The sequence below is a fragment of the Mandrillus leucophaeus genome, unplaced genomic scaffold, assembly GCF_000951045.1.
Source record: "Mandrillus leucophaeus isolate KB7577 unplaced genomic scaffold, Mleu.le_1.0 Scaffold1, whole genome shotgun sequence".
NCBI lineage: Eukaryota > Metazoa > Chordata > Mammalia > Primates > Cercopithecidae > Mandrillus > Mandrillus leucophaeus.
This window is the reverse complement of record NW_012098097.1, coordinates 7,653,371-7,664,416: the sequence shown is the minus strand read 5'-3', so window position 1 is coordinate 7,664,416 and position 11,046 is coordinate 7,653,371. Positions and strand designations below refer to the sequence as shown.

Sequence of the window (11,046 nt, the reverse complement as noted above, 5' to 3'; positions counted from 1 at the left end):
AGATCCTCCTACGTCAGTCTCCCAAGGAGTTGGGACCACTGGCACACGCCACACCATGCCTGGTTAATTTTTTTTTTTTTTTGGTAGAGACGAGGTCTCGCTGTGCTGCCCAGGCTGGTCTCAAACTCCTGGGCTCAAGCAATCCTCCTGCCTCAGCCTCCCGAAGTGCTGCGATTACAGGCACAAGTCACTGCATCCAGCCAAGAAGCCCCCCTCTATCTCCAAGAGAATCATCTCCAGAATTACTGAGTTAACAGGAGCCTGAAGGTAAGAACCAGGGCTACACTGTTTTGCCAGCAAAGATCCAAACACACAATCACATACCCTGTCCATTTGAAATCCAAACACCCAGCAGCTCGAACTCTGTTCTGCCCCTACCAGAGCTCCAACTTGGTTGGTGTAAAACGGCCTGCCCGCCCTGGCAAAGAGGTTGATGGTCCTCCAGCTAACTGTGCCCCACCACCCACCTTGCTCCCTGGGGTGCCTGCACTCTCTGCCTCTGGGATCAGGGTCAGGGCTGGCCGGAAACACCCCAAGCTGGGCACTTTCATTTACACACCTGTCATGTCACCAAATCTTCCCAATAACCCTGCGGGCAGTGCCTTTCACAGAGGTGGAGGCTGAGGGTTGCAGGGAAAAATGAACTCCCAGGATCCCAGAGCCAGCACACAGCAGAGCTGGGATTCAACATTGATCTGGCTGACCCCAAAGCCTGGACTTTTGGCTTTCTAGTTTTCAAATGGAAGCTGCTAGCAGGCAAGAAAGAGGAGTTGGTAGGTTCTATCTGGAATTCCAATCTCTGGGTGGGGCGGGATGAGCTAAATGAGGACAAAGGTCCCTGACTGTTGTTATATATTCATTCATTAATTCAAAAACTGTTTTTGAGAGCCTCCCTGACATGTGCCAAGGACTGCGCTGGGGATAGAAACACAAATAGGCCACAGTTGATGCCCTTGGGCTTACCATGTAGTGGAGAAAAAGGTCACAAACAGATGATTAAAATATTGTGTGTTCAGAGCGATAAAAGATGTGAGGACAAAGAGGAGGCGGAGGCCGAGGCGGGCAGATCGCCTGAGCCCAGAAGTTCAAGACCAGCCTGGGCAACATGGCGAAACCCCAGCTCTACAAAGAATTTTAAAATTAGCTGGGCGTAGTGGTGCATGCCTGTAGTCCCAGCTACTAGGGAGAATGAGGTGGGAGGATCGCTTGAGCCCTGGAGGTCGAGGCTGCAGTGAGGCGAGGTTGCGACACCACTCCAGCCTGGGTGGAATCTGTCTCAAAAAAAAAAATGAAGGAAAGGAAATGCTAACTCTGCCTACTGGATTAAGGACAGGCTCCCTGGAAAGGGACAGAACGGTCAGGGTATGAAGGTTCAGAGGCTAGAGATGAATTCGGACCCTGGGTGTGGTTTTGGGGATAGGGAGGTAGTGGTAAGAACAGGATGACAGATGGAGAAGGGCCATGGAACAGCATATCACTCTTTAAAAAACAAAACAAAACAAAAATTTAATAGAGACAGGATCTTGTCATGTTGCCCAGGCTGGTCTCGAACTCCTGGGCTCAGGCGATCCTCCCACTTTGGCCTCTCAAAGTGCTGGGATTACAGGTGTGAGCCACCACACCTGGCCACAACATATCATTCTTAACCCACAGTGACCATTGATCGGGCACTGACTGGGTGCCAGGCTTGGCCACAGTGGCACTTGCCCAACTAGGCAGAGGCTGACCCAGTGCTAGCTGCCCCATGATAGATGTGCAATGATCACTGTGAAATATGTATTCATTCCAATACCAACTGCAAAGGCTGGATGAGCCTGGACTCAGTGCCAGGCACTGAGCTACCTGCTTTACACACAGCCTCGTGCAATTCCGAGGTAGCTGCCATCACCCCCAACAACTTACACAAGAGGAAATGGAGGCTTACAGAGGTGAAGTAACTTGGCTCCGCACAGCCTGGCTAGTACAGCTGAGCTGGCTCAGCTCTGCGCAGCCGGCACTCTGAACCCAGACTCAAGGGTTTAGGCCTCATCCTGTGACTGGTGGTGAATCGGGGGAGGAGGGTTTTAAGCAGGGGAGCAGCAGGGCGGGTGCTGCTGCCCCTCTGTCCCCATGGGGGATGAGGGGAAGGCCATCCACAAAGCAAAGCCGGTGGGCAGAGCTGCAGAGCCACTTCTACCTCCTTAGGCCTCGACATCCCAGCGGGGACGGCCAGTGTTACAGGCACCCATCAGCCTCTGCCATGAGTGGTTCTGGACACGGCTGGTCTTCCCAGCCAGAGGCCACCCAGTTAACCACTCTCTGTGCCACACTTTTCCACTGAGATCCTCACTTAGTAAGTGGAGGGCTAATGAAGATAAGGAAACAGCCCCACTTTGCACACAAATTCAGACTAAAACGAACTGGCAAACCTCCATTTGATGCTTTAGTAGTAAAGGGGTGTGTTTTAGAAAAAAGAACTCTTACAATGTCTGTTAACATTTTTTGCAATAACCGCACGGGCCATCTGTATGCTCAACACACAGGATTGCGGGGATTTTCTGCTAGAGGGACTCAATGGTGTTGACTAGGAGTCAGTTTAAGGATCTGGGATTCAAACGCCAGGCATGAAGGAGTGCGGTTCAGCATTTAAAACTTTAATAAGAGGCTCAGGTACTTCATGTCATTTCTACAATTCTAGAGAAGGCAGGCATCACATCGCCCAATGCCTCCATCTCACAGATGGGAGAACCAAAGCTCAGAAGTCCTGGGACTTGGCTGGTGATGGTGTCCCCAGGATTTGCTGGTGGCTCTTCTCTCATCTCTTGGCCTAACAAAGTATACACAAATGTAGGTGTCCCTCCAAAACATGCAGGAGTCTGATTCTGTGCTTACCCAGGAAGCTCAAAGCTGCTGCCTTTGGGCGCATGTGCTATGCCAGGCCTCCACATTAGCCTCCCAGGCCCTCTGGCACCCAGCAGCATAACCAAAAGGGCAAAGGGAGGAGCTGAATGAGACTGTAACTTGTGGGGGGTGGGGGTGGGTGAGTATTTGTGTGGGTTCCAAAGTCCAAAAAAAAAAAAAAAGAATGTCAAATCGATCGATGGACTCAGCATAAAGTTCACACTGGATTTCTGCCTGGGACTGGAGATCATCAGCCCCAACTCCCTGGTGTCAACCCCCTTGCTACGGGTGCTCAGGTCCCTTCCCCCTCCCCTTGCCAATGCCAGGTTGGCAGGGGCAGGAAGTGGGAGCCTGGTGGCCCTGGCATTCCCAGCACCCACCTCTGGCTGGACAGGGCTTCTGGTGACCTCACTTCCACCAAACCAGTTGATCCTCTAGGGCTTTGCCTTCTCCCTTAATGCCAAACTGTACCCTTTCTCTGTCCAGAAGGATCCTCCTGGTCCCCATGGACACTCCCATCAGACACTGCCACCAGGGCGAGCTGGTGCAAACTGAAGGGGCCCTGGGAGGCTCACGCCCTGCCCTACACAGTACACCACTCCACTCTCTGGGGACAGGAGGCTCAGCACAACTCCTGTTTTGCCAGCTGCCCCTCCTGCAGCTGATCCAAACTGGGATCCTATGGGCAAACACCAAACATGGGCAAAAAGCAACCGGCCTGCTGGCTGTGTGGGCACCAGAGTGACCGTGGCAAGGCCAGGGCAAGACCACCGGCTCACCGTGAGCTCCGCTGGCGCACACAGGGCCGTGAGCCCCAGGAGCTCTCTCCCCTCCCCCTAGCCATCTTTCTCTTCTTCTAAGGTCTTCCCCCTCCCCTCCCAGATACAGCTCTAGGCGCTTACTCCTCACATTCCTGAGAATCGTAAATCCTCTGAGGTGGCAGAACCACCACTCCGAGATGCCTTGGCTCCTCCTCCCCGCCAGGCAACCCCCACACCGCACTGAGATGGTGGGGCTTCCTCTCCCTTAGAAGTCACACAGGACTCCGGGAGGATGAAGTCCTGCAGGACTGAAGTTCAGGACACACACCGGCGGGCTGCGGGGAGGGCCTTCTCGCGCCAGGGCTCCGCACAGGAGTAATGCTATTTCTCTAGCTTTTGACGTAGGAGTGGCGGGGGAAGCTGGCACCTCTGGGAAGGAGAGCCCTTCCTCCCTGGCCCATCTGCGGACTGGGGTGAACGAGGAGAGGGCGTCAGGGGACGGGCAGGACTGGGGGATTCCGAGGAAGGGGAGCAGACACCCGCAGACCCGAGGGAAGGGGGGCTGGGTTCCCCTGCGCCGCCCTCCCAAAGGCCAGGGAACAAGAGGTGCAGGCGGCAAAGGCTCTCAGGCTCCCAGCACAGCCTGGGAAGGAGAGGAGGTCGCGGGACGCAGCCCCAGGCCTGCCTAGGATGTGCCAGAGCGCCTGGTAGGCGGGCGGAAGCGGTCTCCCCCTCGCAGCTCGAGTTTCAGAAAAACGACGGCCGGCGCGAAGCTGGACGGCCGGGGCACCTGGGTCTCTCTGGATCCCCCTCCCACTCCGTTCCAGCCTGCGCGGCCGGGGCCGAGCTTACCTGCTCCGGGTGGCTCTTGTCGGCCTCGCGAGGCTCATTTTCACTGCCAGCTCCCTGCGCCTCGGCGGCGGCCGGCGGCTCGGCCTGCCCCGGCGTTTCCTGGGCGCGCAGCAGCTCCTCTCGGACCTGGACGCCAAGCTTCTGCAGCTGCTCGTCCGTCTCGGGGTCGACCACCAGCAGGCGCACGGCGTTGAGTGCCGCGCGGATGCGGCTCACCACCTGCTGGTGGGTCTCCTTCTCCACATTTTCGCCGTTCACCTCCACCAGCCGGTCCCCCGCCAGCAGCCCCGCCTTCTCGGCCGGCGAGCCAGGCTCCACCAGCCGGATGTACTGGCCCAACTTGCCCTTCTCCCCGTGCAGGTGGAAGCCGTAGCCGTTCGGACCCTTCTCCAGGCAGCAGAGCCGGGGCAGGGGCGCCCCGGCCGCCGCGTCCGCGCTCATCTCGCCCTGCGACGGGTCAGCGGCGCGACTTGGGGTTCCGTTGGGGATGGGACGGGACGGCCCAGCCCTTCTTCCCGTCCAGCGAACCGGGAGCGCAGCGGGGAAGCCCTGAGCCGCCGGAGGGGCGAAGCGAGCAGGTGTCCCAGGAACCGCTGGCCGCCGCGGGCAGCGAGGAGCCGAGAGAACTGCACGGACCAATCCCCGCCCCGCGCGGCGTCTGAGCGTCCCAGAGCCCGCCCCAGCTCCTTACCCCGGGGGCGGGGCCGCGCTGAGGGTGGGGACCTCCGCGGGCCAATAGGGGGCTGCGGGCCGGGGCGCTCCGTCCGGGTGAACGGCGCCGGCCAATGGGAACGCGCGGGGCGGGGCCTGTGCTCGGCACTGCGCCCCGCAGCGGGCGAAGACAGTGCGCTCAGGAAGTGGAAGTGTTTGTTACCGAGCGGTCAGCGCTGGGGTGGCAGGGGCGTGGCCCGCCGAGTTCCCGGTTCTGGGCGGTGGGGCCCGCTGGCTCAGGCCTGGTCTCCCCTACCTGTGGCGGGGAGTGAGGAGAGCTGGCCCTCGGATAAAGGGCTCTAACTTTGTTTTTGTTTTTGAGACGGAGTCTCGCTCTGTCGCCCAGGCTAGAGTACGGTGGCGCGATCTCGGATCACTGCAACCTCCGCCTCCCGGGTTCAAGCGATTCTCCTGCCTCAGCCTCCCGAGTGGCTGGGATTACAGGCGCGCACCACCACGCCCGGCTAATTTTTGTATTTTTAGTAGAGACGGAATTTCGCCATGTTGGCCAGGATGGTTTCAAACTTCTGACTTCAGATGATCCGCCCTGGGATTACAGGCGTGAGCCACCGCACCTGGCCAACGTTTTAACAGCCTTTAGCCAAAGCCTGGGTGCAGCTCCAATTGAGAGGGAGAGGCTGTTGCCGTGGCAACCACTCCCGCGCTCAGGGCAGCGAGGGCCTAGCGGTCTCGAGAATTAAGACGGAGGGCCTCCTGGGAACCTACAGAGTTTGAATAACATTTTTCCGTTTGTGGGAACCCTAACCCTAATCCACTTTGTGCTGTCCCAGGACTTGCATAGAGGAGTGCGGGTTCTGATCCCTGCTGGGAAGATGAGGGCTCAGCGAAGGAGAGCCTGGGACCTCGAGGGGCAGCCCACTGAAGACAGGCCATCTAGGCCAATGGCGTGGGCTCTGGCGCAGCGTTTGACTAGGGAGGTGGGGTGGGGAGAGGCAAGACAGACTCAGGTAATCAACCTCTGGGTACACTCCACAGGGAAAGGAGCCTTGGCTTTTTTTTTTCAACAGAGAAAAATGATTAGGACTGTAAAGCCTTCTAGCTCACTCTTGCCAAAGAGAGGCTGGTCACAGAGGCGGGGAGACAGTCTCTTAGGAGGGCAGCTGGCCATCTGAGGACAGACACTGAGGAAGGAGGATGGAATGATTTTGGCAGTGAATGACAATTCCTTCAACAGGACCCCCCCGCCACGCTCACTTCAAAGAAACAGTGGACAGGATGTGCTTTCCAAAATCCTGCAGTTTAATTCTGAAAAACTCAAATGCAAGAGGCCCAGAGCTGTCTACGGGATTGGAGCTCCTGCAACCTGCCTCGGGCCCCAGAAGAGACTGGCAATGTCAACCTCCTCCCTGCTCTGCCTGGTTGAGGCCACGGAGAGCTTCCTCATCGGGCCCAAACTGGAGCCGCTGACTGCTCAGAGCAAGATTTCTGCCTTGAAAGCAAATGCTGTAGGCTCAGAAATGTGCAGCGCATACTTCTTCCTCCCCCCCATCCCCACTCAGGCCTGCAGAGCTGCAGTAAAGGTGCCTGCAGGTCATGACCTCGTGTCTCCTGTCCACTTCCAATGGCAGGGGTCAGAGCTTTGGGAGACATGTGACCAAAGAGGCCACATGAACTTGCTACCCCTTTCTCTACCCCCGACATACCCACATGACCTTGTTTTACTCACATTGCATTGGTTTAATTCGGAAATGGGTGACCTCCCACCCCCTAACCTGACGGAGTAGGTGGGGAGGTAAAGCAGTTTAGGCCCTGGTATCTATTTGAGAAGTTAAAGGAAAGGGCATGGGTGGTCAGGGAGGAGGCAGAGCTTGGGGTCAAAGGGATACACGTGGGGGGAGGTTTGCTTAATCTTGTCTCCCACCAGCTCCAGGAGCCAGGGATTTCTTTTTCACAACACATTCCAAACCTAGGAAAGGGATTTCTCCTTATCTGGCTTTTAACCCGGGAGAGCTAAACACTTCAGCTGCTTGAAGAAATTGCCTGTGGAGCTGCATGCCTGCCAAAGGATTGGGATAAGACACATCTCGGCTGGGCGTGGTGCCTCCTGCCTGTAATCCCAGTACTTTGGGAGGCCGAGGCCGGCAGGTCGCTTGAGCTCAGGAGTTTAAGACCAGCCTGGGTAACATGGTGAAACCCTGTGTCTACAAAAAATACAAAAATTAGCCAAGTGTGGTGGTGCACACCTGTAGTCCCAGCTACTTGGGGGGCTGAGGTGGGAGGATCACTTGAGCCCCAGGGGATGCAGGTTGCAGTAAGCGGAGATTGCACCACTGCACCCCAGCCTGGGCAACAGAGCGAGACTCCATCTCAAAAAAATAAAAAACAAAACTATTTTCCTGGTTCTGACCTGAGGTTTTTAGGTGCACAGGCAGGAAGGTAGCTAAGCCAGGGATTCCGTGGGGAGGGTCTCCCCCAGGATCTGAGGTCCAGAGAACAGGAGCCTGGAACCAATATTTCCAGGTGCCCCAATGTGCTTGTGTGCTGGAGAAAAGGGGCATGCCTCCAAGGGGGTGTTAGTAAGGCCAGAGGTAGCCAGCCCGACCCTACTCTCTGCCCCGTGTCCTCCACCTCCCATCTCCATACCTCTTATCTTCCCTGAGGCTTTGGTCTCCCTCACGGCACAAGGGCCCACTTATTTGGGGGGATGGGGTGGTGAAGATAAGCTCCTGGAGAGCAGGAGACAGTGAAGGCTGGGGTCAGCTCAGCCTCTCTCCAGCTGAACTGAGGGTGCGATGGAGTCATTACCTGCCCTCACCCCCAAAGTGCATCTGTGTCCCCTGGGGCTGAGCTGGAGCAACACCACCTTTGTTATGTTTAGGAGGGAGGGCCAGCCCCCCAAGTCCTAGAAAGCAAAAGGGTTACTAGGGCCCAGCCTCGGTTTTTTGGGCATCCAGGTGCCTTTTTTTTTGGTATTAAATTATGTACTATTAAAATAAAAGCTAAGTGTTTTACCCTCCCCGTGGATGCGGGGAGACCGCAGGAACTCAAGTAGGAGCTGGAGTACAGCTCCCTAGTAGGAAGAGGCTGTGCACTGGGTCCTCCATCTTTCTCCCCATTGGCTCAGCCGCTTGGAATAAGCCAGGCCTGGGGGGGACGGCTGCATCCCCTGGGCCTCCAGAGCCTCCTCTCTGCCCCTTGGGATTCACATGAAGGAGCAGCAGCTGGAGCGCTTCTTCTGGGACTCCACATAGTCTCGGATCTGGAAGCTGGGCTCATTCGCCTGCTGCCCGGCCCGGTATTTCAGCTCCCTTGAAGAAGAGGCAATGGGCTGGGCTGGGGTGGGCTGGGGTGAGGAGCTGAGCAGTCCCCTCCCACCTCCCAGTGGCCCAGAGCAAAGACCTCAGCCTGCAGAATGCAGGTGTGTCCAGGGGCTGGGCCAGGGGCCGGGCCCTACTCGATTCCTGGAGGGTGCCGCCCCGCCCCGCACACTTCCCTTCCCTGTCCAGCTCTCACTTGGCGATGGCCAGAAAGGCTAACTCCACATTCATGCCTGTCTTGGCGCTGGTCTCCAGGAAGGGAACGCCGTACTCCTGTCCGGGAAAGAGTGTCCTCAGGGCCAGCCTCGGGCTGCCCCCACCCTTCACCCTGTCCCACAGAAATCACTTACCCTGGCCAGGGTCTCTCCGTCTTCGGAACGGATCACTCTTTCGCTGCTCATATCCGCCTGTCAAGCCCAAAAGGGTCACTCTGGGGAAGGAGGCCTCCGCCCCAGCGGGCCCATATTTTGCCCCAGAAGCAGGCACTGCCTGCCCTCTGCTGGTGGTCCAAGGGACTGCAAGCAGGTGTGATTGGCCTGGGGCCAGGATTTTTGCCCAGTGTAGCTCCTAATCCTGGGATCTCACCTTTGGTAAAGGGTGTGATGACTCAGTCTTGGAAGGGGACAGCAGTTGGGGCTAACCCTTTGCAGTCTTAGCCCCTGACCTGGGACCCTGTTCACTCTGCTCTAATGGGGACTGAGCACTGGGCACCCCTTGATTTCTCAGGCAACAGCTTGGATTTTTCCTTGAAAGGGGCACGTGGGATGGGCAGAAGCCTCCAGATACGTCTGACTCCTGAGCTGAAGGCTGCAGAGTCCTTTTCAGGAAGGATGCCTAGATAACTGTTCTTGGGTGGTTATGGGGCTGGCTAGGGCTGAGGAAGTGCAGGGCTGGGCTGACCCTGCCCTGGAGCCACTCACCTTGTTGCCTAGCAGCATGATCACCACGTCCCTCTGGGCATACTCATGAATCTCAGTGAGCCAGGCCTGTGGGAAAGGGTGTGCTGAGACTGGCATTCTCCTCCTCCTGCTGCCCCTTTCTTCTTCTGCTCGGTTTGACTGTCCTCAGCTACTCACTACCTTGAATACAATGCCCTGTGCATTCTCTCATCTGTACCTTTGTTCTGGCCAATCCAGGCCTGGGTGGCCTTCCTTGGTGGCTCGAACCACAGTGGCCCCACCCTCCCCATTTTATGCTGTTCAACTATCAGTTCTATGGAAGATCCAGATGCATGGAGACCTTATCTCACAAATCAGTTGGTTGTCACCAGTGATTTCTTGGAATGCCCTGTTGAAGATTATAAGACCACATAAGGGTTTCAGTGATCAAAAGTACTGTGAGTGATTAGTGATGTCTGCCATGAGCATGGGGTAGGAGGTGGGAGTATGAGTGCCATGGATTTTCCATATTTTTTCTATATAAATGTTTTATTCTCCTACTTTGCTTGTCAGCAAACTGTCCTTGAGGTCAGGGAATTCATGAAACCTATACAATGTCATGCACAGAACTGGTGCTTGAATTTATCAAATTTTTGTCTCCATAATAGTTTTGTTGTGAGGATATAGCCACTCACTCTGTCTGACTGAGTCACTTTCTTGCAACTTGCCCTAGATATATGTGTGGACTTTTCTGGTTGTGTTTTTCCCTTGGTCTCTGTGGATAATTATCTAGGGTGGAGTGGGGGCCATTCTGAACACTTTGTCACAAAACACACTCATGAATCACAGTGAGAGCTAAGAAGGTGGCACGCGGTCACAACAGTCTGCTTGGCCTTCATGCCCACGTGGCCACCAAATACAAGGCAGAAGATATGACTTCTGAGTCACAAGTAGGTGTTTTTCAGAAGGCAGCAGGATTCCACGCTCCACCCCCTTTCCACAGGGCAGGAAGCAACCTCAGCCTGCACAGACTTTACCTTGGCTGCTTATGGGTAGCGGCCAGGGGAAGGGAGGACCTACCCTGATGCTGTCAAAAGAAGATTTGCTGGTGATGTCGTACAGCAGAAGCAAGGCTGGAGGGGGAGAGGATCACAGAGTGGACTTAGGCAGCAGCATGGGAGCTACCAAGGGGCTGGGGTAGGGACTGGAGGGTGCGAGGGACTTACCCTGGGCGTCTCTGTAATAAGCATGGGTGACGCTTCGGAACCGTTCCTGCCCAGCGGTGTCCCAGATCTGGGAGGGGATGGGATGGAGAAACGGTCAGAAGGAGGCAGGTGCAAGGAATGTACTGGTTGGAGAGGGTCTGCTTTGTGGTATGAGATATCTGTGGGAAGGTGGGGCTGTTTCCTTCTTTAAATTCTCATGAGCTCTTGAGCATCTAATGACCTGGACAGTAGCAGTTACTGAGTTCTCAAGCTCCTTCAGAATCATCTCCTCAGCCAAGCGTGGCGGCTCACACCAGTAATCCCAGCACTGTGGGAGGCCGAGGCGGGCAGATCACGAGATCAGGAGATCGAGACCATCCTGGCTAACATGGTGAAAACCCGTCTCTACTAAAAATACAAAAAATTAGCCAGGCGTGCTGGTGGGCCCCTGTACCCTGTAGTCCCAGCTACTCAGGAGGCT

At 56.2% G+C, this 11,046-nt stretch overlaps 2 protein-coding genes across 6 annotated transcripts in view; both read right to left on the bottom strand.

The window, feature by feature from the left end:
- SLC9A3R1 (solute carrier family 9, subfamily A (NHE3, cation proton antiporter 3), member 3 regulator 1) overlaps positions 1-6,413 on the bottom strand; it is a 20,390-nt gene extending 13,977 nt beyond the window's left edge. The window contains exons 1-2 of the mRNA XM_011973359.1: positions 6,231-6,413; positions 4,494-6,044 (exon numbers count right to left, since the gene is read on the bottom strand). Coding sequence (XP_011828749.1) covers positions 4,494-4,934 — 441 coding nt within the window. The 5' untranslated portion in view covers positions 4,935-6,044; positions 6,231-6,413. The remainder of the gene's footprint in view (positions 1-4,493; positions 6,045-6,230) is intronic.
- Positions 6,414-6,443: 30 nt separating this feature from the next.
- The window catches only part of RAB37 (RAB37, member RAS oncogene family), a 99,246-nt gene continuing 94,643 nt past the window's right edge, over positions 6,444-11,046 (bottom strand). For all 5 annotated transcript variants that reach the window (XM_011973547.1, XM_011973630.1, XM_011973778.1 and 2 more), the window contains 6 exons: positions 10,587-10,653; positions 10,441-10,493; positions 9,403-9,468; positions 8,833-8,889; positions 8,679-8,755; positions 6,444-8,473 (listed from right to left, as the gene is read on the bottom strand). In XM_011973547.1, the coding sequence (XP_011828937.1) occupies positions 8,368-8,473; positions 8,679-8,755; positions 8,833-8,889; positions 9,403-9,468; positions 10,441-10,493; positions 10,587-10,653 (426 nt within the window). In that variant the 3' untranslated portion in view covers positions 6,444-8,367. The remainder of the gene's footprint in view (positions 8,474-8,678; positions 8,756-8,832; positions 8,890-9,402; positions 9,469-10,440; positions 10,494-10,586; positions 10,654-11,046) is intronic.